Raw genomic sequence first — 25898 nt, forward strand, 5'->3', positions numbered from 1 at the left:
TTTGACTTTAAGACACTAATGACTGTTTCGTTATTACAAACAGTTCTTTTTTGAGACAATCTTAGCAAGATCATGGTGACAAGCTATCATTAACCAATATCTCCCATAGTGCATTGTGCAAGCTACGTGTCATCCGCAATGCACGCTGGGAGAAATTAATTATATATCACCTGGCTAGGTCGGGTTGGTGGAAATTACGCTTTTAAATGTTTTGCCAAGTGGTCGGGCGTCCGCTTGTAGAGAGCGAGGTCGTTGGTTGGAACCTAGATGTGTACATAATGTTTCCATTGCTCTTTCTTCTCGCACATAACAAACAACATTGTCTTTTATATACTTGTAAGAAACAATTCCATTATATTTCAATATACTGCCAAAGTCTATGCATGATTTTTTTTTTTTTTTTAGAAAATCCTAATTCACTGCATTGCATTAAAGAAATGCGATGCAATATATCTCCGTCCTGTCGCTTTTTATGAGTGTCGTTTGTCCTGTGAACTTGTGAGTGCAACGCACAAGTTTTGATTGGTTAACGGATTACACTCTTACGCGCATGCGCAGAGAGGTTGAATGATGAATTATCGGATCAAACATTAAATTTCGTCTCCTATAGGCGATGATGATAGTTGCACGGAATGAATCGCGAATTCACCCCACAAGTACATGTATATCTGTTTGAGTACGGACGGACGGACGGACGGATATAGATTGATGTTTTCGACCACTCCGTGGACAGGATAAGAAACCACTCGAGTAGAATGATGAAATTGACTTCATACTCTTTCGATTGCAGCGAGTGATGTATCATAGTGGTTTGGAGAAAACATTGTATACAGTATTATTCGCTCATGTTAAACTATGACACGGAGTTTGTTGGATGGACAATTTTACTTGTAGATTATAACTGTACTTTTCGGAAATACGTATTATGAACGGAGAGCGGGAGATTACCTATATAGAAACATCGCCACAAGTTAGATAACTAGCCCACACGTTATAAGGATGGCCACAGGGCCTTGGACACGAGTTGTAGTTGCTAGTAGTTATATTTATTTGGACCAATCGCATTAAGAGCGTATCTGACCATTATCTGGTATTTTGTATGATATCACTTTTTAAGCGAACTAAAATGCCTGAAAATACTCTTAACACTTTTTAATAGGCCCAAATACATCTAGACTGTAACAAACTAGCATGTACTTTCGTTTCATCCATGAAACAAGATAGTTTAGGTGTTGAAAACAGAATTTCTGTCATTTTAAACGCTTTATCCTAATAATTCAGTTGGTTTTAAATATCAAATAATAAAAATGTGACTTTGCTGTTTATCATCTAATTATCATTTTAAAACCACATCAAATAATTGTTGTTGTCTTCGTTTTACAGACAGTAACTTCGTGCTCGGCAACGCCCAGGCGACAGGCTGTCCAATCGTCTACTGCTCGGACGGTTTCTGTGAACTAACCGGATACTCAAGAGCGCACGTGATGGGGAAGAGTTGTTCCTGTAAGTTTCTCCGAGGACCGAAGACGAATGAGACAGAAAAGGAGAAGATTGACGAGGCACTGGAAAACATCGAAGAAATTAAAACTGAAATTCTACTTTATCGGAAAGGTGGTAAGTGCAGAGGCGAGAGTTATGTAATGACGGACTATTGAAAGGTGGTCAGTGTAGGAGTGATGGATGTGTAATGGTGGACTATGGTCAGTGTAGGAGTGACGGATGTGTAATGGTGGACTATGGTCAGTGTAGGAGTGACGGATGTGTAATGGTGGACTATGGTCAGTGTAGGAGTGACGGATGTGTAATGGTGGACTATGGTCAGTGTAGGAGTGACGGATGTGTAATGGTGGACTATGGTCAGTGTAGGAGTGACGGATGTGTAATGGTGGACTATGGTCAGTGTAGGAGTGACGGATGTGTAATGGTGGACTATGGTCAGTGTAGGAGTGACGGATGTGTAATGGTGGACTATGGTCAGTGTAGGAGTGACGGATGTGTAATGGTGGACTATGGTCAGTGTAGGAGTGACGGATGTGTAATGGTGGACTATGGTCAGTGTAGGAGTGACGGATGTGTAATGGTGGACTATGGTCAGTGTAGGAGTGACGGATGTGTAATGGTGGACTATGGTCAGTGTAGGAGTGACGGATGTGTAATGGTGGACTATGGTCAGTGTAGGAGTGACGGATGTGAAATGGTGGACTATGATCAGTGTATGGGTGACGGGTGTGTAATGGTGGACTATGGTCAGTGTAGGAGTGACGAATGTGTAATGGTGGACTATGGTCAGTGTAGGAGTGATGGATGTGTAATGGTGGACTAAGGTCAATGTAGGAGTGACGGATGTGTAATGGTGGACTATGGTCAGCATAGGAGTGACGGGTGTGTAATGGTGGACTATGGTCAGTGTAGGAGTGACGGATGTGTAATGGTGGACTATGGTCAGTGTAGGAGTGACGGATGTGTAATGGTGGACTATGGTCAGCATAGGAGTGACGGGTGTGTAATGGTGGACTATGGTCAGTGTAGGAGTGACGGATGTGTAATGGTGGACTATGGTCAGTGTAGGAGTGACGGATGTGTAATGGTGGACTATGGTCAGTGTAGGAGTGACGGATGTGTAATGGTGGACTATGGTCAGTGTAGGAGTGACGGATGTGTAATGGTGGACTATGGTCAGTGTAGGAGTGACGGATGTGTAATGGTGGACTATGGTCAGTGTAGGAGTGACGGATGTGTAATGGTGGACTATGGTCAGTGTAGGAGTGACGGATGTGTAATGGTGGACTATGGTCAGTGTAGGAGTGACGGATGTGTAATGGTGGACTATGGTCAGTGTAGGAGTGACGGATGTGTAATGGTGGACTATGGTCAGTGTAGGAGTGACGGATTGTAATGGTGGACTATGGTCAGTGTAGGAGTGACGGATGTGTAATGGTGGACTATGGTCAGTGTAGGAGTGACGGATGTGTAATGGTGGACTATGGTCAGTGTAGGAGTGACGGATGTGTAATGGTGGACTATGGTCAGTGTAGGAGTGACGGATGTGTAATGGTGGACTATGGTCAGTGTAGGAGTGACGGATGTGTAATGGTGGACTATGGTCAGTGTAGGAGTGACGGATGTGTAATGGTGGACTATGGTCAGTGTAGGAGTGACGGATGTGTAATGGTGGACTATGGTCAGTGTAGGAGTGACGGATGTGTAATGGTGGACTATGGTCAGTGTAGGAGTGACGGATGTGTAATGGTGGACTATGGTCAGTGTAGGAGTGACGGATGTGTAATGGTGGACTATGGTCAGTGTAGGAGTGACGGATGTGTAATGGTGGACTATGGAAAGTGGTCAGTGTAGGAGTGACGGATGTGTAATGGTGGACTATGGTCAGTGTAGGAGTGACGGATGTGTAATGGTGGACTATGGTCAGTGTAGGAGTGACGGATGTGTAATGGTGGACTATGGTCAGTGTAGGAGTGACGGATGTGTAATGGTGGACTATGGTCAGTGTAGGAGTGACGGATGTGTAATGGTGGACTATGGTCAGTGTAGGAGTGACGGGTGTGTAATGGTGGACTATGGTCAGTGTAGGAGTGACGGATGTGTAATGGTGGACTATGGTCAGTGTAGGAGTGACGGATCTGTAATGGTGGACTATGGTCAGTGTAGGAGTGATGGATGTGTAATGGTGGACTATGGTCAGCATAGGAGTGACGGGTGTGTAATGGTGGACTATGGTCAGTGTAGGAGTGACGGATGTGTAATGGTGGACTATGGTCAGTGTAGGAGTGACGGATGTGTAATGGTGGACTATGGTCAGTGTAGGAGTGACGGATGTGTGATGGTGGACTATGGTCAGTGTAGGAGTGACAGATGTTTATTTTTTTGGTCTTCATATAAGGCTTGACTTATCACACATTTTTCAAAACAGGCACATGTATCAAAGACAATGCTTAATCATTCAATTTTAACTTTAGGCACTTTTGTGATTTGACGTTACCATCAAGAACTCGAACCAGTGGAACAACTGTACAAACCCTATTCCATCAGCCACTTACCTTTATAACTATTACTTGAAACTTAACCAACATGGGCAGCTTACCAATTACATATGAATTAGCTGTGTGATAAAAATGATTTTAATTTCTATATAATTAATTCTCCATTTGTCAGCCTCACGGTTGATTAGATATCCGAAGGCCTGCCACTTATATCATAAGTTCTGTGTAAAATTTCGATTGTTCATAGTAAAAGATATGTGGGAACTGGGGAAGGGCATAGAACAACAATATATTGCGTGTGAACGTAATACTATTGCTTCGCAGACAATAGCTTTCATTTTGATTCAGATTTTGAATTCAAAGTCTTTTTCCAGCCAAAGCATCTCCAAAATCCACCGCTAAGTTCTCGATCACCTTAATCTATCTCGTGAAGGCAATCCCTGCAGTTCCCACCCACTGTAAAAGTGAAGGGGATTAAGCGAAGCAGGTTGATTAAAGTATTTTACAACGCTACCAGGTCTGAAGCTAGACGTGTCCAATAATTAATGCTATGACTCATAGTCTCGTTTCGCTACCCCACCTCTCACGTTGAGAACGTAACATTATCTGGATACATTTTCATGGTACTTTTTGTGTGCAAAACGATTTTAACACTCCTTCATACTTATATAACGTATCGAAAAAGAAATTCTGGGACGTGTATTGTGAACGTGCATTTTTCTTTTAAAGATTATGAGTAAATTCATAAATTTAAACTTCTTTAATTCTTAAAATATTCGTCTATGTAACTTTGGATAATGCATCATGGAGGCCATTTGTTAAAAATATACTAACCAGTTAAATACTATGATCCCAGGTAGATAATCTGAATTGTTCAATGGAATTCAAATACCATTTAAATATTTATGATATTTATGACTTTAATAACCTGCACCACTCAGTAAAACGTATAGCGCATGTATATGTGGGTGTGTAACAGCAACTTCATAAATAACACACTGGTATTGATGTGGTCTGTTCCAAAGGATAGGGTTACACAGACAGGTAGGACCTACTTAAGTGTTAAATGGACATTCCTTCGTTTGAATAAAGTTTAGGCCGTCAAAATTAAACTTACTGGAAAATTTGTATTTTTCCAAGCTGTAAAAGTTAAAATTATTTACATTAATAATGCAGTTTTACTATCAAGATGAAGCAATGTTCTTCGAGTATTGAGTCCTGAAAACTCTTAATTCGACCCGCAGTATCACTACTTACTGCAAAGACATACGGTATTTGTGTACGATACACCTTTTTCTTGTACATTTCGGCGCTAAGTTCATTGCATGTAGGCACGGATATTCGTATAATCATCGTTCGGACATAAATTTCAGTAATAGAAATTGTACATGTTTTTGATGTCCGAACAAAGGAATACCTCTTTAAAGAGGCTTACCCGCAGACGGACCGGTAAACGGCACATCTCCGATCACTAAATAAACTTCAGTACACGTTTCTATGTGACAAAATTAGAGGCTTTCCGACTTTATTTCTTGAAAACAATTACAGAATATGTATTTAAAGACGTTTTAAAACTCAACCTGAGAGGGAAATGTATGGAATATAACGGCAAATCTTCTTTGTAAATCGCCGCTGCCTTTGAAGTTATCACTGTGCGGCACTGTGCACGTGCTTGTTTCTTTGATGTGTCAATCAAATTAGACTCCACTTTATAGCGGGGACTTATTGCGGGTTGCGATTAAATAAATAATATGTAAAAAATGAGGTTTTAATATCACTTTTCAGCGTTTTATAAGGAAAATAAAATGAAAAACTCAACAATTCCAACAATCTGTCATGTGTAAAAAATCTTTTTCTATTAGCCATTTTTTCTGATCTCTCTGCGGGCAAGCCTCTTTAAGGAAATTGCGCTGAGATATTAAGGTCACCATACACGGTTTCCTCAGTATAGCCTCTTTACCCTGCTACAGTCTCTGTGTTTGTGTTTGTTCAGGCCTGACGTTTTGGTGTTTGCTGGATATCATCCCCATCAAGAATGAGAAAAGCCAAATTGTGTTGTTTTTGGTATCCTACAAAGACATAAGTCGAGACCGATCATCGTCTACCGATATCCCGGAAAAGGAGAGCAGCGATGATGACGAAAGCGACGGTAGGTATGAATATGACAAACCACGTGATCACTTTCTAAATGGGTTCTCATCTAAGCTATGAGCACGTGTCCAAATTGCAACACCCAACCCCCACTCCCCTACCTCTCTATACATGTATGTCAGTATACCTGAATCGCTTAATACTGTACCCTGGGTAGTACGAGTTTATATGCTAATTAGCCCAAAGGCTAAATGTTAATAAAACAAAACAAAGCAAATTATAATTTAGCTTAGGAAATATCATTATATTTCAAGTCCTTTTACAAAACGATTATAACAAAGGCAGAACAAAGACTTACTTTTTCTGTACATAGAGCGCAGAGAATGAAACAGTCGTCCTCAATATTAAGGGGTTACGTTCAGTTTCGCACCGTACAGAGAGACAGAAAGAGAAGGAAAGGGTCGTCCTTAATTTTAAGGGTTTGCGTTTACTTTCGCGCCGTATAGAGAGAGAAAGAGAAGGAAAGGGTCGTCCTTGGTATTAAGGGTTTGCGTTTACTTTCGCAAAAGAGAAGGAAAGGGTCGTCCTTGGTTTTAAGGGGTTGCGTTTACTTTCGCTCTACGCAACCATGGGATATATCATGGCAAACTAAAGGACCTGCACACACAATCTTGTGAATTAAACAAAATGATTAGTTTCTTCTATTTAGTTTTCCAGCATGTTTTTTTTCCTGAGACCTTAACCAAGACATATTCAATATATACAAAACTAGGGTAGCGGATGAAGGGGCCGCGGTGGCCGAGTGGTTAAGGTGTCCCGACACTTTAACACTCGCCCTCCACCACTGGGTTGCGAGTTCGAAACCTACGTGGGGCAGTTGCCAGGTACTGACCGTAGGCCGGTGGTTTTTCTCCGGGTACTCTGGCTTTCCTCCACCTCCAACCTGGCACGTCCTTAAATGACCCTGGCTGTCAATAGGACGTTTAACAAAAACAAACCAAGGAAGACATAGAGACATATCGCGACCCATCAATCTATCACGTTAGTCGAGGACGGCGAGAGAGCGAGGTTGCTGTGTGTTATAAGGGAGACAACCACAATTAATTTGCAATTTTAGAAGCATATTTCGCATCCAGGTTTATATATCTATACATTTGCTACAGGTTCGCAGTTTGTTTGTTTTATTGTCATTTTTAATCGGAATTCGTTCGCCACGATGTCTTACAAATAATAAGCATAACACACATTTTTAAACACGAAACCCACAGGGAATTCTTTAACAGCAATTAAATCGCCAAAACAATTATGCGTATTCTTTCTTATCAGAAAAGTGTGCATTAGTAATGAACCGATATGTTTTTTTATTTGTTTCGGGAAAATGACAAACGTTCAAATGTACTTTTCTCGGTTCAATTGTCCTAAGCATAATACTGTGTCTATCTATCCTCGATCTGATCAATTTTCTGCCCTTGGCAAATCTCGGTTTTGATGAACATTTAGGTAATGATTTTTGCCATCAAAGAAAAAAAAAATCAATAATTCTAAGGTAAATTTCATTTAACGAAAGTAATACATTTGTAATGATAATAATTTAGTTATGACACAGTGGTAGAAGCTGTTTGTCTGGCTAGGCGATCGGATATTATACAAACGTCTCGAGCCATAAAATGTCTTCGTTCATCACTGGTGTTTCTGAATAACTTTTTATTTTCGTTGCTCTATATTCTCCAAACTATGCTCCTTGAATTAAATTGTGTCAGTCTGTTACATAATATTCGAAACAAACAATGTCAAGAATTTATGGCCAGGCTTTCTTTTATTGTTTTAATCTTCAAGGAATGTTAGTTTCGTCTCGAGGCTGTTGCGCACTGTCAGCATAACATTAAATTCTAAGCATGACTCCCACAAGGAATATTTCACCAGAATTAAAAACGTCACAAATGCACGTTGTCATTCTAATCAAAATAGGCGCGTGTTAAAAATGAATTTATATTATCTGAAGACGTGTCTTGAGAAAATAATAAATGTCAGTGTACTTTGGTGTCGGTGCAAGTGTCCCCAGCGTAACTATATGAACTATATCGCCGACCTGATCAATATTTTACACTATCAGAGTCAGAGTTATTTCAATGGACGTCTAGGTTTTCATTTTATCAATAAAAAAAAAATCGATACTTCCAAGGCAAAGGTCACTTTACGTTATGAAAACGAAACAGGTACATTGCATTGAAACATAGATTGACTTTGTACATATGATCCATTTTGTATCATCTATTTTTTATGTATTTTCAGTTATTCTTTTTTTTGCTATGATTTTCATTTGTTCAAGCCTACACACTCAAGGAACCAATGATTTTCGCTATCTGTGGTGAATACATTATCTTCATGAGAAAAAAAACCCCAACTTAATAGGATTTAATTTGCAGAATTGATTTCTTCTGGAGTCATTCTAAAAATCTGGCACAAGATAATAAAAAAATCTTTGGTAGGGAGAGCAGCTCAATAACAAATATATATGTTATGCATTCAGTAGTTCGCGAGTTCTTCGTGTGTCAAAGTTGATTTTGATCGCAAGAGATTTGTAGGAATACACGCATGTGGCAGGATAAACAGTTTCATGATTTGGTTCATTTACATGAATTTCCAGTCTAGATTTAAATATAATTTGATGATTGAATACGTATAGAGTCATAGGAATATAGATCTAGTGGGATATGTTTTTATTAATATCAACTTCCTGTTTACACTGCTTCACTTCCGGTTATAGATGACCTCGACGAAAACTTCCGCCCACCAAGTGTGCGATGTCGGGCAGATATGCCGACCAACTGTAACTATCAGCGCAGGCGCAGTCGAGCAGTACTCTATCATCTGTCGGGACAGTTTGAGAAACAAAACAAAGCCAAAAGTAAACTACAAAAGCTTAACAAGGTACGTGAGTTTCTGAAAATGTAGTAATGTCTGCGAGGCTTATTTTCGCTAAAAGCGATACCTTGAGTACTGTCTAACCTCGGCCAGATAAATGATGAAATACGTCCATCTATATGCATGTGTGATTAGATATTCGCGATAAATCATATTTGCTCATCTGCTTTTGTTTGTAAATTTTTATTTCAAAATTGAATCCACAAGCGAAAATGTGTCCTAGGATTCTAGGAAATCAAATTTTTTTTAGAAAATACATGGCAAGTGTCTTGAAATATAAGCTGTATTTTGGCGAGGGTAAAGAAAGACTAAAGTGACGTGCTTGGCGAGGCACTTTTGTCTTTCTGTCCCGAGCCATATATACAGCTTATTGTTCTAAAACACTGGTCATGACTTCTATTTATCATGCATCAGCCATCAAAAATAAGCATTGACGCACGTGCTAAGATTCTAAAATTCAGCTGTTTTCCGTCACTGACGAATATAGTAAAATATATATACAATACCATAAAACATATTAGTAATATTTTTAACACAATTTTATCAATCTTAAAGTCATTTTTTATGAGAAACAGATACAGCCATACATGAAATTCCGTTGATAAATTCATTTCAAAGTTTGAAATTCTAATGATTTATACACATGCGAAGTGATCCGATTCTCGCCAATCATGATAGGCAGCGCCCTCTATCGCTCACGATTGCATATTCATTTTGACCGCTTTCTTAACATTTTATTTTAAAATGATATTTGTATTCAAACTGATTCATATTTCAAATATATCTAATCTGTTCTTTGATCGTCAAGCACTTTTTATTACTTCTACGAACACACTGGTAAACATTTAATTTATGTCTTGTATTTATTTTAGCTCACAGAATCCATTTCCGGTAAAATGCCAGAATACAAAGTGCAGGAAGTGAAGAAATCTCGTTATGTGATATCGCATTATGGGATATTTAAGATAGGCTGGGACTGGCTGATTCTGTTGTGTACATTTTACACGGCCATCATGGTACCATACAATGCGGCGTTCACACGTGAGCAAGATTACAGAAGCTCCATATATTCAGATGTGTTAGTAGAAATCCTCTTTATGATTGGTAAGTCGAACGCATAATCTTTTAGTTTCATTATATTATTACAGAGTATACAGTTAGTGGAATATTTCGTTTAAGTTTCAAAATTTCTGGCTATTCGATATTTTTCAAGTGCCATTTTTATGGATTTACGGTATTGTCCGCATCGAAATTTCGTTCCTGTGGTCAATTCATACAATTGATGGAAATTCTCCGGTCGGTATATCAAATTATATCGACTTAGTATACCACATTCATCATCTGAAGGGTTAGGTTGTCGAATGACACAGTGGTAACGCACTTTCCTTTCACCTAGACGTCCGGGGTTCGATTCCCCGGTTGGACACGTCACCAGTTTTCCCCGGGTACTCCGGTTCTTCTCACGGTAAGGCCCCCACGCGCGCTTCCATATGGGCCAACAAGCGTGAATTACATGTATATAACTTGGTATAACTTGTTTTGCAATTATTGTAAAACAAATAAAGGTTAGATGGTGGTTTACAAAACAGACGCACGATGTCCGATATTTAAGTTTTTTTAAACATATTTTATTGCCAAGAAAATGACACGAGGATTTACAAAATTGCCTAGCTGGATGATAAATAATATAATATTCATTATGATATAATATTTGTAATATAAAGATAAAAACATTTAAATTGACTGAAAAAAAAAAGAGAGAAAAAACCTGTGTACAGTCTCGCAATTGTAGAGATTCTTAAGTATTAATACTTAAATCTACTGCTAATATTTATGAATTTATTCACAGCCTAAAAAATATCTTCGTTAACTTCAAAGGTAAAATCTGGAATACCTCATAATAATAATCATTCTAAAGTAATTTGATTAATCCTTTAAGAATTAAGATATTGAAACAACTCATACCTGTGATTTAGATAAGTAGGACATTTAAAAAGAAGTGATATATATTTTCGCTTAGAGATCTAGATAAACACGAAGGGCCGAGCTACAATGTTAAACTTGAATAAATCGTAATGAAGCTTAAGAGAACGCCAGTTTTATCTTCATTTCGTATGAATTTTAGAATTTGTTCACCGTATCCGAAAAATCTGGTAGAATTTCAGTTAGGAATTCGAGAAATGACATTTTAAAATGATTTGAACATATTTCATTGTTTAGGCATCGCACTCTAGTGCTAAAGTATCAGAAATAAATAAAACATTGGTCGGATTGGCATTAAGATCAAGTAACTATTTTTTTGTCCATTTACTTAAAGAATCGAGGTCCAGATTTAGGGCAGCCTAAATTTCTAGACAGGAAGATGATATACTTAAAAGAGAAGTGTGGTCAGCGAACAGTCTGGTAGCTTAATGTAATACATCACATACAAATATATAATGATTTAAACTGAGAATAATACCGGGCCTAAGATGGAACCTTGGGATACTCCTGCTTTTATAACACAAGTACGAGAACAAGAAATTGAGATAAAATCTTGTTTATGCTAGTTCGCCAGATATTCCATACGATTTTAAATTCAATAATTAGGCCATCCTGCCATTCTCTATCAAATGCTTTGGAAATGTCACAAAATACTAAACAAGCATGCTTTCTTTCGTCCAGAGCTTGACAAATATTGTAATGCATTTCAATAAGTTGATGTAATGTCGAACGGTTCGGCATGAAACCAGACTGGTGTTGATAAAGGAGGGTTTTCTTTAAAAAAAGGTTATGACTATGTTTAAAAGCAACTCTTTCAACACCAACATTTGATAACAAATCGGTCGGTAATTAGTAGAGAAATTTCTTTTTTCCTCATTTGTTAAGAGAGGCATAACTTTCACAAATCCCAAGCTAGTGGATAAATGTCACGCGAAAGAGACATATCAAAAAAGATCAGTGATGGGTAGCATACAGTACTTGCAGTGTTGCTTTTAACACGTGATTAATAATACCATCAACGCCAGACGCTTATCGCATATATTTCCTTTCATGAGTTCCTATCATGATGGATTATAAAATAAGACGCACGATGTCCCATGCATCATCATTTTGTTACATTAGGGGCTACCTCAGCGAGATTTGAACTAATATTTCAAAGTGTGACATTTATTTCAGATTGTGCTGAACAGTGGCATATTAAATCACTTTGAAACAATGAAATGCTTCAAAATCGGCCTATCTCCGCAGTATTTGAAGAAGAAAACATCCAACTTAACAGGAGCATTTTAAAGCACTGTTGAAAATCTTAATTGCGTCAAATTTGGTCTTAACTCACGCTATTTTGAAATTTTTTCAACGAAATATCAAGTTTAACGCATATTGTGAATATTTGGTCGCCTCATATGATAAATACTTTAGATCCTTAGCAGTGTTGCTGACGATTACTAGAAAGACGAAACAGCTGAGTCGGAGTATACAACTTTAAAGTGAAATATTTATGACGTCGTTGCCGTCGAAAACCAAATGTAACACTGTGCAGGAAAATGTATCAAAAGTTATATAGAAAATCGATATTGAAATCTCGAGAATATTAAAGTTATCTCGCTGATAGATAAATGGAGATACAGCCTTACAGAATATGACTGCATTGTCATTGAAAGGAACGAATTTTAAAACAAATATCTGAAGAGTTGTGGTATATGTGGTATTTGTATGATACACGATCAAGCCTGTTGCCGACGGTGTGTTCGGTTCAGTTTCAGAAATTGAATAAATATACAAAAATCTTTCGACTACCACTTCGCCCTAAATTTTATCCAGAATGTATTTGATTGACTATCCGTTTTGTTACAGATATTGTGTTAAATTTTCGAACGTCCTTCGTCAGCAAGAGTGGACAGATTGTCTACGACGGCCGAATGGTAGCTATCAACTACATAAGAGGCTGGTTTCCATTGGATCTGCTGGCCGCCATTCCTTTTGATTTCCTATATACGATTGATATTAATACTGTAAGTATGAGACATAGGACAATGTTTGTTCGAAATTTACATCTGTATATGAGGATTGTCAATGTCATGTGTAAAGCACAAGTTTCATTAATATTCCCAACCTTTTGGAAATTTATTAGCTTAGATTGTCCATATAAAACATCAGGTCTAGTTGTTCAAAAGATGATTAGCCTGATCATTGTATTAGTTAAAATCTCTTTTCCCAGTTTACTTCAAAAAAATGTGTGTATTCCTTTAAATAGACAGGTAGGAGGAGACCGGCAGATGTTATAGTTTCATAAAAGTTTGTCTAGATAGTTTTACCACGAATGATTTTATCGAGATTTTAAAATTGTTGTTAAATTGTGATTAGCCTAATTATCTTTTAAACAACTTGGCCCTGATCTTAAGGTTCATATAAATAGCAATTCCAATGATATTTTACAAGCATTCAACTCATTAATCTGGTGCAAAGGAACAGACGTAACTTGACCAATTGTAAATATGTAGCATGGTTATCAATATGTCTTGAGTTTGACATTTAATCTGATATCATATTTGTTAATTTTGGCAAAAAAATTTCGTAAAATCCAAGTTAGTTAGCTACATTTTATCTTTACAGAATACTCCAGTTCATTTGCTCAAAGTTGCCCGTTTGCTCCGACTTGCCCGTCTTCTTCAGAAGATCGACAGATACTCACAGTACAGCGCCATCGTTATCGCTCTGCTCATGCTTCTGTTCGCACTCACCGCTCATTGGCTGGCTTGTATATGGTACGCCATTGGCTACCACGAGCTTTTAAACAGCCCAGCCCATTGGACAACAGGTGAGTGCAAAGTTCAGGTTTTGATACCATGAGCTGTATTGATAATCAGTTAGAACAATCATATAGCTGAACGTCAAATCTACACCCGACCATACCCACATAGAGGGATTTAAATGAATTGTTCAAAATCCGCTCAAGTTATTAGAATCTCCATTACAAATTGAGAGTTAAACACAGTAGAAAAAATAATCAAACTGCTTCGTCCTTCTGTAACTTGCCACTGATGACAAGGACCTAAAGAGTTGATACGTTCGTAGCGACGGAAGAAGTTGAAAAATGTGGAAGTAAAAGTCGAAATCAGGATGGTTTCCCAATAATTCATTTTTTATAATTTTAAAAACCAGACACTGGTTTCCAAAGGAAAGCAATGTACACATACATAATATCATTACAGGCATTTCTTTTCCTATGGAACGTTTTGATAAGTTTTGCATGTTCTTTTTTTTCGTGTTAGGCGAAATGAATATCCTTGAGAGAAGCAAACAAACAAACACAAAAAAAAATCTCTTTTATAGTTTTGTTTAACACAACAAAATGTTTAATAATATTCAATCATATGCACCCTACATGCATTCGAAATAGCTTATCTCTGACGTCATTTTACCATTCTTTCCCATTTCCATATGCATCTTAATGTGCAGTGTACATTCAGAAGAAGAATATGTCTTAAACCTTTAACTATATTCTTGTTTAAACATATCACACATTCTAGCATTTTAATGACTTGCATGTGTAAACAGACAGATATCTTGTACAATCGTACCATCCTGATACCACGTGACACTGCCAATATATGTAGTCTATGTGCGGAAAAAAATAGTATCCACCTGAAAGTAGGAAATTCAAATTAAATTAGGAGCAAATATACTTTCTTCTTCAAATATCTAGTATGCTCTGTTTTGTTTTATGTCGGCTGTAGTTTTATTTAGCTGAAGACGCTTTAATCTCCAGGAACACACGGTCGTATTATCCCTGCTCTTGTTTTAGGTTATCGGAGTAAATATTTTTATTCATTAATTGCCTTCAAGATACTGTATATTGGTTAATTTCATGTGACTAATATTTCGCGTTTGCCAAAGTCGTACATTATTTGCGAGATTTATATTTCGAGCAACGCCGCTTTGTTAATAGTTCTGTTAAGTTTTGATATACATATATATGTATGGGTATTTATTCTGCGCTATCTTTAATGACCGCGAAAAAAGCGAAATTACCACCATCCTCTCTCGTGTATATAACCAGACATACAGTATCTAAGTCATAATGGACTTGTATATCATTAAGTCTTTTTATTTTGCTGCAGGATGGTTGTTTGAGTTGAGCGAACGACTTGACAATCCCGTCCACGCTAACAAGTCTAACAAAGCCTGGACTTATGACGTCGTATGTGTCTGCCCTATACTTCACGTGCAGCAGTTTGACCAGTGTGGGATTTGGGAATGTTTCTGCCAACACAAATGCAGAGAAGATATTTTCGGTGTGTGCCATGCTCGTTGGTGGTAGGTATTTTGATATTTGACTTAAATATTGTTCAATATAGCAAATGTGATAAGGCACAAGCTATCGAAATTAAGAAACATAGGGAAGTATATAATTTGACAAAAGTAATAATTATTAAATAATTAAATAACTATTGATTATCTGACTCTAGCTATGCTCCACGCCGTTGTATTCGGTAACGTCACAGCCATCATACAGAGAATGTACGCTCGTCGCGCCACCTACCATTCCAGGACGAAGGATCTGAAAGATTTCTTCCGAACCCATCACATCCCAAAACCTCTGAAACACCGCATGCAAGAGTACTTCCAAACCATGTGGTCGATGAATAATGGAATGGAAGCAGGAGAGGTAATCTATGTTTCAGAGAATTAAAAACCCATACAAGTGGATAGCAACTCCAAGTATTAGTTAAGTTACAATAAATACCGAGTATTAGGAATGAAAGAAATAATAAGAATACAAAGAGTGCAACGAACAGGTATAATATAGTTATCTTAATGACAAACTGTTGTGAAGGTATATTTTAGTCTCAAGATCTTAAGATCTGTGCCAATAACATGTTGATATAAAATTGGTCATGTGTACATGTTTTAGTGCCATATGTATAAGAGTTTATACTTACAATGAAAATTACTGTATTTTGTAGATTTTGAAAGATTTTCCAGACGAGATGAGAGGGGAGATCTCGTTACATTTGCACAAGGATCTTCTTTCTCTCGCCATATTTGAGAATGCCACACAAGGCTGTCTGAAGGCGATTTCCCTCCATACTCGAAGGGCTTTCTCAGCCCCAGGAGAATTTATTATCCACAAAGGCGACGCCATTAATTACGTGTACTTATTATGTAGTGGGTCCATGGAGGTTTTAAAGACGGAAATGGTGGTAGCTATCCTTGGTAAGATAGCAATAATTTGAATGTCGTATTTGAACTATTTCATATTTAAAAAAAAAAACAATAACCTACTTGCATATCATTTTGTTGCTACTGGGAAAAGTGAATCTAATGATTTTTGTGGCAGTTATTAACAGATAAGTGACTAATTGGATCAAAGGAAAAGGGTTTTTCGTCAAAAGTCGGTATTGTACATGTAAAGCACACTTTAAATTATTAATTACTGTTTGTTCCATTATTTTTTTTCTTCAAATTCTGCTCCATATTTATTACTAGATCCCTCTTGATTTCTCGTCAATCATAAGTATAACCGATAAAAAAACAATTGCTTCTACATGAACAAAAATATCGTTGTTGGCGTTTAAAAGTTTGAAATATTTTTATATAGGGAAAGGCGATTTATTCGGAACAGACATCAACTTGGAGGACCCTATTGGAATATCGTGCTGTGACGTCAGGTCGCTGACCTATTGTGAACTTCAAGGAATCAGCATTAAGGGACTAGCGGAAGTGCTGAGCCTTTACCCAGATTTCGCTGACAAGTTTTCTCAAGATATCCGCCATGACCTCACATACAACCTTAAGGAGGGAACAGATGAATCTGACGTATGTGTTATTTATTATAGAGCTTTATAAACCGGACACCTCCAAAGCTGGTGACCATTAATCTCGTTCAAGTATTCCATGAACTCATTGAAATGTTCCCTTACGGCATTGATACAGGTATTAATTGATAGAACTTCTGATCTGTATAACTGCACGACAGGTGTTAAGTAGCGACATGTTTGGATGCTCTTTTATGCTCGCATTCAAAGTCCTATGTTGGTCGCAAACGTTCACGTTTGTAATCGGATTTAGACGGTAGCTCATCGACAATCAAGAATGCAGCTTGTTATCTTTATAACACACATGACATTTAAGACTTCCGCCTGAAGAGAAGAGAGGAATTGTGTAAATGTATATAGAAAATACTTTAAAAGGGTAACAGAATTTGTTTTGACCGTCTAACAGGCGTAATATTCCCTAAATGTTAAAGAATGCATGAAGAACACTTGTGAATTCCCTCAAGCTTATTGATGTAAAATTACTCGTTGAACATTAGTTAATTTCATTTAATGCCATTTTTAGGTGCTGTGAAACTAGCTAGAACAAATATATTCGGAACTCTCGGGGGAATCAAAATGACGCTTTTTATGATAAATCCCGATGAGTTCAGGATAGGACTGGAAATAGTTTTTTCCCCAAAAAAACGCTTACAACACACTAGACAATGGTATCTCCTTCCGTGTAGTATTTGTTTGTGATTAAGTAATATGATTCACGCATTTATATGTTTGAAGACCTTTGTTTCAGATAAATAACTAATAGAAAAACAGTTTGCTTCCTGGTTTGTACAAAGGGAGGTAACTCGTATACACTCTAGGTTATTTAATCTTGATACAAAGTTAATACAGGAAGAGAAAAAAATGTAAATTGTGTACAATTTAAAAACTTAGGAACTAAAATATACTTGGAGAGTATTTACAGCAATTATATATAGGGAACAACCAACCAATTGAAAAAAAAATTTTTTTTGAAACAGCCCTTGTGTATAGAAAGTTGAGCCAAGGATAAAATGTCTGGCAGCCACTGAATGGCCAGTATGTTATGAAGTGAGAAAATAGATATGTAGCCTGATAGGTAACTATCAATAAGAAATGCTGATATAAATTTCGTAAGTCCGATTGTTTTTTTCCTCCAAAAGTTCACGTAATAATAGTAAACAGATAAACATTTAAGATTTTTGAGAATTTTTACTGCGAAATTCACCTATTTTTAAAATGGCTACCCTGGAGAAAATTTGAGCTGAAGGACCCAACTTTTTTTTTGATTAGGTGTTATATCAGACCCTAAACTTTTGTTATGAACCATAATCGTCATATTCAATTCAAGAATTTGAATGAAATAATCCAAAACGTTAACACTAAAGTCTATGGGAAAACAATTGGTTGGTTGGTCTCTATATAGGGAATCACGATGGGGTTTATCAAGAAACATGGTCGATATCACGGATTACTCTATTCTTCACCGTTCATCACAACTATGACGCAACCACAGCCTTTTCAAAGTAAATAAAATTCCTTAAAATGACATAGTATAACCACCAGTAAAACATTCAGGAACCCTCAAAAGGGTTACGTTGGTATTCCTTGATATACTCATACAAACTGTTCATACTCATATATTTATACAGGGTGAATACGAAGAGAAACTTCCCATCACCAGAGTGATGACACTGCCCTCTATATCAGAGGATGACGAGGAAACAGACAGTGACCACGTGTTCCACAGGGGAGAGAACTCAAGCAGTCCAAACTCACAGAAAGACGGCGGCCGAGAATCCAGTCCATCCTCCCCACTCTTAGCCGATAAACCTTTCACCTTCAATATCCCTAACGGGGATATAGAGAAGTTCAGCAGGTATTCAGAACATAAAACAGAACTTGCTTCTTATGTCACATGAATGTTGATTATACGACCCACGGTGTGTATTCTTTTTTAAAGAGAAGTGGCTTTCAATTCATCTTGATCAATTTGATAACAATGGCAGGACTCCTTGCTTATCTGCAATTACAGACGACTATTGTGTTCTCAAATTCTTACGAATTAATTCTAAAGACAGAACAATTTGAAGAATTACCTACGCTGTAGATTCGTATGGCTTTTTAATTAGGAGCACTGCTATGACATGACGTGGAGTAATGCGTAGTCACGTTGTTTTCGGGTCGCTTATCTGTCCTTACGACCCGATCAACGTCTGTTTTTATTTTTAAATATTTTCCTTTAAGTTAGCATGGATTTTTTTTCATATTGTTTTCATTGTTTTCTCCAATTGAAATAATTTCAAATTGACTTTCATTTTTAGATTTTCTCTTAAATATACAGGGTTACATTTTTTTCGAGTGATTTATTAATTTCGATATTAAATATTTATCATCGGCAAATATATTTTCAATATTAACTATGAAAATGTATTGATTAGTTTTGAATATTGATTTTATTTATCTATCTCTAATACAAAGAGACCTGACGAGCCCCCCATCATTAAAAAGAGGTCCTGTCACTGTTTCCAGTCCAGCCCCTAAGAGGAATTACAGTACACCGTTCCGCCGATCGTCGCTAAGGAAGCAACGTCACCTCGCCACTGCAGGTACGTATTAGCAAAGTAATATTTTTAATGGAATTTTCTGAAAACTTTTTTTCAAGCATGCAGCTCAGTTTGTGAAGCGGTTACGTCACGAACAAATCAACATATATTATTAACGACAATGACATTCAAATGTTTATAAAATCAGCTACAACTGTTGCCTGAGTAACTTTGGTGAGGGCCTGTTAAATCAAGTCCTGATCAACTATAGAGAGGGCCTGTCAAAATAGACCCCTGGTTATCTGTAGGGACGGCCTGCTAAATCGAGCTCTGATTAACTGTAGTTACAGCCTGCCAAATCGAGCTCTGATTAACTGTAGTGACGGTCTGTCAAATCGAGCTCTGATTAACTGTTGTGAAGGCCTGCCAAATCGAGCTCTGATTAATTGTAGGGACGGTCTGCCTAATCGAACCCTGATTAACTGTAGTGACGGTGTGCCACATCGAGCCCTGTTTAACTGTAGTGACGGTCTGCCTAATCGAACCCTGATTAACTGTAGGGACGGCCTGCAAAATCGAGCTCTGATTAAGTGTAGTGACGGCCTGCCAAATCGAGCTCTGATTAACTGTAGGGACGGCCTGCCAAATCGAGCTCTGATTAACTGTAGTGACGGCCTGCCAAATCGAGCTCTGATTAACTGTAGTGACGGCCTGTCAAATCGAGCTCTGATTAACTGTAGTGACGGCCTGCCAAATCGAGCTCTGATTAAGTGTATAGACGGCCTGCCAAATCGAGCCCTGATTAACTGTAGTGACGGCCTGCCAAATCGAGCTCTGATTAACTATTGTGACGGCCTGCTAAATCGAGCTCTGATTAACTGTAGGGGCGGCCGGCCAAATCGAGCTCTGATTAACTGTAGGGGCGGCCGGCCAAATCGAGCCCTGATTAACTGTAGGGACGGCCTGCCACATCGAGCTCTGATTAACTGTAGGGGCGGCCGGCCAAATCGAGCTCTGATTAACCGTAGGGGCGGCCGGCCAAATCGATCCCTGATTAACTGTAGGGACGGCCTGCCAAATCGAGCCCTGATTAAATGTAGGGGAGGTCGGCTAAATCGAGCTCTGATTAACAGTAGAGACGGCCTGCCAAATCGAGCCTTGATTAACTGTAGGGGCAGCCGGCCAAATCGAGCTCTGATTAACTGTAGGGGCGGCCGGCCAAATCGAGCCCTGATTAACTGTAGGGACGGCCTGCCACATCGAGCTCTGATTAACTGTAGGGACGGCCTGCCAAATCGAGCCCTGATTAACTGTAGGGACGGCCTGCTAAATCGAGCTCTGATTAACTGTAGGGACGGCCTGCCAAATCGAGCTCTGATTAACTGCAGTGACGGCCTGCCAAATCGAGCCCTGATTAACTGTAGGGACGGCCTGCCAAATCTGATTAACTGTAGTGAGGAACAGTCAAATCGAGCTCTGATTAATTGTAGTGAGGAACTGTCAAATCGAGCCCTGGTTAACTGTAGTTACAGCCTGCCAAATCGAGCTCCGATTAACTGTAGTGAAGGACTGTCACATCGAGCCCTGATTAATTGTAGTGACGGCCTGTCAAATCGAGCCCTGATTAATTGTAGTGAGGAACTGTCAAATCGAGCCCTGATTAACTGTAGTGAGGAACTGTCAAATCGAGCTCTGATTAACTGTAGTGAGGAACTGTCAAATCGAGCCCTGATTAACTGTAGTGAGGAACTGTCAAATCGAGCCCTGATTAATTGTAGTGAGGAACTGTCAAATCGAGCTCTGATTAACTGTAGTGAGGAACTGTCAAATCGAGCCCTGATTAAGTGTAGTGAGGAACTGTCAAATCGAGCCCTGGTTAACCCAATCCTCAATATTGTATCCCATATACTAACACATGTATGTTTTAGGTTTTTGTTTTATATTGTTAAACATATTTTCTTCTATCATCTTGTGATAGCGGGAAAATGGCTTTATACTGCTACCTCACTGAACCATACTCGCAAAATGCTGAGAGTCCAAGTAATATCAGGACAGGTATAGCTAATTAGCCGTCACGTGCATATGTTGGTACGAGCAATACCTTGTTCATTAAGAACAATGACAACTGTTAATAGGACGTTAAACAAAATAAACCAAACCAAACAAGACACAAAAGCACTCTAGACATTTTAAGAACATCATACGAATCAACCCAGACTGCTCTCCCAAATTACAAGTAAACACCTCGTAGTGCAAGCATTACAATACTGATAAATTATATCTTATCTGTGTTTTTCTATTTTCAATTTCAGCTGAAAAAGGAAGTGGCATAGATACCCTATCAACATCGTTACAAAACCTACAAACAGACTTTGAAGGAACTAAAACAAATATATTCCAGATAGAAAGAAAAGTAGATACTATTGGAAGTGAACTTACTCACATGGATGAACGATTGAAATCGTTAATCGAAATACTGACTCCAAATCCAAGTGTTCATTCGGAATCCCCTCCAAATACACCCTTTACACCTTACACAAAACCCAAATTTTCATTTGGATCTCCAACATCTGAAGACAATATGATAAACATGCCCAGCCACCAGAAGGGGTGTAAATTAAATGTGCCTTGTTCTTCAAATAAGAAGGCTATACCCCAAGGAGCAAAGCCTAGAGCTTCGCTATTTCCTAAAATCCATTTGGACAACATTCCTTCCATAGATAGTGATGACTGGCGTGTAAAAGCCAACAAGAGTTGTGATAATATATACCTTAATAACAATGAACACCAAATTTTGGAGCGTCGCCATAGCGACGGTCCTCCGGACCGTAGAATTCAGAAAGAACTGAACGGAAGTGTTTATGTTCCCCCAGAGTCACTTCCGGCTCGTGTTCATGGCCAATTGGAGAAGCACTCGGATCGTCCAAACTGTTCTTATGTTCTTCCTTCACGTCCCGGTTGTTCTTCTAGTCCACCGCAGGAACATCGAGGCCATTCCTCTAGTCCGCCGAACGAACATCCGGGTCGTTCATATGGTCCAGCAGAGACGCATTCAAGTAATTCGTATGGTCAACCACCATCTCTCGGTTCACTTGATTTTGTATGTGATATAGACACAAAAAAGTTACAGCGCGTGAACTCTGTCGACTGTAAATATAAATCACCTTCTGGAGAAGCACAAACAGTCCACACCATTAGTACCGGGGACTGCAGCAAACCGCCAAGGACAGTGAGAAGGATACCGCGAAGTATTGTGTTACAAGGCCAACATCTTCCCAGTGCTAAAAATGTCCTAGAAACTACTGATTTGTAGATACTTTGTCTGATTCTGTTAGTTAAAATATGACACCAAGGGAGACAACCATGGCATAAGATACACGTAGCATTTATAGTTATACAGTAAAACTAACGCCAAGGGAGACAGCCATTGCATACAACATGCATTATATAAGTAGCTTTTAATTTCTAAATTACCTCCTCATGGGAGACAACTATTCTATATGATACACGTAGCTTTTATAGTTAGTAGTTAAAACACTCAATCAAGGAAGACAACAGTTGCATACAACATGTGTGACACGCGAGCTTAAATAGTAATCATTTTGAATACATCATCAAGGGAGAAAACCATTTCATATGGTACACGTAGTTTTTATGGTCAGTGATCGGAACATTTCCTGAAGGGAGACAACCATTTTATACACATATCTTATAATTCCTAATACACGTAGATTTTATAGTTAAGAGTTAAACACCTCCTCAATGGCGACAGTCAGTAATCCTTTACACGGTATTACCGCATTCAGCGTTGATCATACTACATTGACTACTTCTGTTCTGTTATTGCAGTTGACCTCTGTTATCGACATATAACTGGTATAATTATAATGTGTCAAACATACCTAGAAGCTCTAAATCAGATATACTGGACATTTTTGAACTCATTATGGCACTGATTAGTTGGGTTGTTGACGATATATGACTGGAAAGAAATATTGAACACCGCAGTACTTGTTATAGAAATTTAATATACAGAAACTCCAAATAGCCAAATCATAATTTAGCAGATTTTTTTTTTTTTTTTTTGTTATCCGAAAAGCGCTTAAATAATAATACCGCTTAAATATATTAATGTACAGTATATAGGAAATAACAAAGACCACTGGCAAAATAACGACACCATAACTACGAAATCGATATAACGAGGATAAATAATAACCATTTAGATTTGTATGGAAACCCTTAAAAACAGTCACAATAAAAATAAAACCGGGTGCTCCGGAAAAGTAACTAATTAATACGTCTGTGCAGGGATTAAATAAAACACGCAAAGAATTAGCAACTTAAAACATGAACTTTCATTAATATTTAAGTGCAAAATTGCTTTGATAGGAATACAGTTGGAAAAGCATCAGTAAAAAGCTCATTTGCAATTTCTATGAGGAGATTCGGCTGCATGAATATCGATCAGTTTGGCGAGAACGAGCGTTTTAGATAACTGCCTACGGGAAATAATTTATTATTATATTGCTTATTGATAACACATATTTCGTTGTCAGAATATCAGCAGCTGCTGCTTAAGTGTGTAATGATTTTCAGCTGAATAATCAATTAATATACTGTTGTTAAGCACAGTTTATATTATCAACATTTATTTTGGTTCTTCAAATCATATCCGTAATTAGAGTTAAGCATCAACGGTCACTTCTGATGTAATCCACAAATGCAACTACTGTTGTCTGTGTTGAAAGCAGATATGCATGAATTTCAAAGGATTTTACATTTATGGCATTGTCCCTTAATATTTCATTAGTTATATGACTTGGTTTGCACGTGCATCGATTATCATCGATTTCAATAATAATGAAATACAATATGATAAGGAAATAAGTTCAATTGATAGCGATAATAAGCAAATAGGCAAAGAATAAGGATAATAATGAAATATGACATAAGTCACATTAATGATAAGGAAATAAGTCACAAAATGGATAATAAAGAAATAAGTCACAATAAAGATAACCGAAAAGTAATAAACAGAAAATCCGTAATACAATGTTAAAGTGAGAAGGAAATAAGTTATAATAAGAATGATAAGGAAATAAGTCACGATAATGAGGAAATAAGTCACAATAAGGATAACCAAATAGTAGATAAAAAGATATTACAATGTTTAAAGGAAAAGAAAAAAAGTTATGATAAGGATAATAAGGAAATAAGTAGTTGCAAGGATAATTAAGAAATACGCATGCGCAAAACTGTTACTTATCCTATTTAAACTGGTCGAAACTGAAATCGTGTGACAAAAAGCATATGACATGTGTCTTGGTAGTCATTGTGTCATTGTTATTATTGAATATTATACAAGTGCTTTCATATTCTGTCTTTTTGATGGGGGTCTAAATAAAATAAGAATAGCAAAATAGTGATACGTGTACCATTATAATAAAATGTGGACATTTTGGGGGGATTTTTATCCGTGCAAAAAACAGCTATAGATTTTCTTTATTATCTGAAAATAAATTTGAACCTCTTAAAAGCAGCCTATATGTTTATATAAATGTATCAAGGATTAATATTGAAATATAAAGACGTGTATCGTATGATAACAAATTTTGTAACAAAGTTTTTATATTAGAGAAAGAATCGCTAACTATAGTTTCTATGTTAAAACTCCAGTTCGTTCTTGCCAGCAAAGCCTGATAGTACTGTGTGTGTTGTATGTTGGATATACATCTCGTTCAGCTACACTTATATGTAGTATATACATTAAATTTCCCAGAAGTGACTTGCTCATAAATAAGCGCTATAAATCTACCAAAATAGAAGCCATTTTTATTTTGTTAAGTGTTGTTTAACGTCATATCAACAGCTAAGGTAATTGAAAGGCGGCTTTTGATAACAAATGTCATGTACTATTTGGTTTGTTAAACAGTTTGAGCATTTTGTTATTACTGTATATATGCCTTTCACAATTATACAAGTACATCTGGTTAGTATGAAGTTAAATATATAATATGAAAAAGAAAAAGATAAATCGTTACAAAATGCCACAAACTTCCGTCACCCTCTCTACCCAACACTTTCAAATAATGGCTGTCCCCCAAGGTCCCTTGGGTCCCATTGATCAGTGGTCGAAAAGGCCACACTATGTATTTTTAAAGCAACATTTGTTTTCTTCAAAAAACAGAAACTATATGTCTGTCCGGAACAAATACTGTTATGCCATGTGGGGATCAGAATCGACCTACCTAACCAGTTTCTTTTCACTTTGATTATTAAAACTTCCTATTGATTTAAACGAAAACACAGTAAGCTGAATTGACTTCTATCTAAGATCCCCCCCCCCCCCCCCCCCCCCCTTAACTCTGATCATTTCCCTCTCATCTTAGCTCATTTCCCTCTTCCCCTAGATATAATGATTTTCATTCCTCTTAGCTCTAATAATGTCCCCTCCTCTTATCTCTGATGATTTCCCTCAACTTAGTTCTGATGATTTCCCCTCAACTTAGCTCTGAAAATTTCCCTCCTCATAGCTCTAATAAATTCCCCTCCTCTTA

The 25898-nt window shown here is 37.6% G+C and overlaps 1 protein-coding gene across 1 annotated transcript in view; it reads left to right on the plus strand.

Moving 5' to 3' along the window:
- The window catches only part of LOC117317755 (potassium voltage-gated channel subfamily H member 8-like), a 137504-nt gene extending 111812 nt beyond the window's left edge, over positions 1-25692 (plus strand). Inside the window, 14 exon segments of the mRNA XM_033872667.1 lie at positions 1384-1614; positions 5992-6147; positions 8857-9020; positions 9887-10118; positions 12852-13009; positions 13611-13815; positions 15119-15168; positions 15170-15314; positions 15467-15666; positions 15965-16214; positions 16600-16823; positions 18445-18671; positions 19274-19401; positions 21651-25692. Coding sequence (XP_033728558.1) covers positions 1384-1614; positions 5992-6147; positions 8857-9020; positions 9887-10118; positions 12852-13009; positions 13611-13815; positions 15119-15168; positions 15170-15314; positions 15467-15666; positions 15965-16214; positions 16600-16823; positions 18445-18671; positions 19274-19401; positions 21651-22651 — 3371 coding nt within the window. The 3' untranslated portion in view covers positions 22652-25692.
- The last annotated feature ends 206 nt before the right edge of the window (positions 25693-25898 follow it).

The sequence above is a fragment of the Pecten maximus genome, chromosome 19 (assembly GCF_902652985.1).
Source record: "Pecten maximus chromosome 19, xPecMax1.1, whole genome shotgun sequence".
NCBI classification, from domain to species: domain Eukaryota; kingdom Metazoa; phylum Mollusca; class Bivalvia; order Pectinida; family Pectinidae; genus Pecten; species Pecten maximus.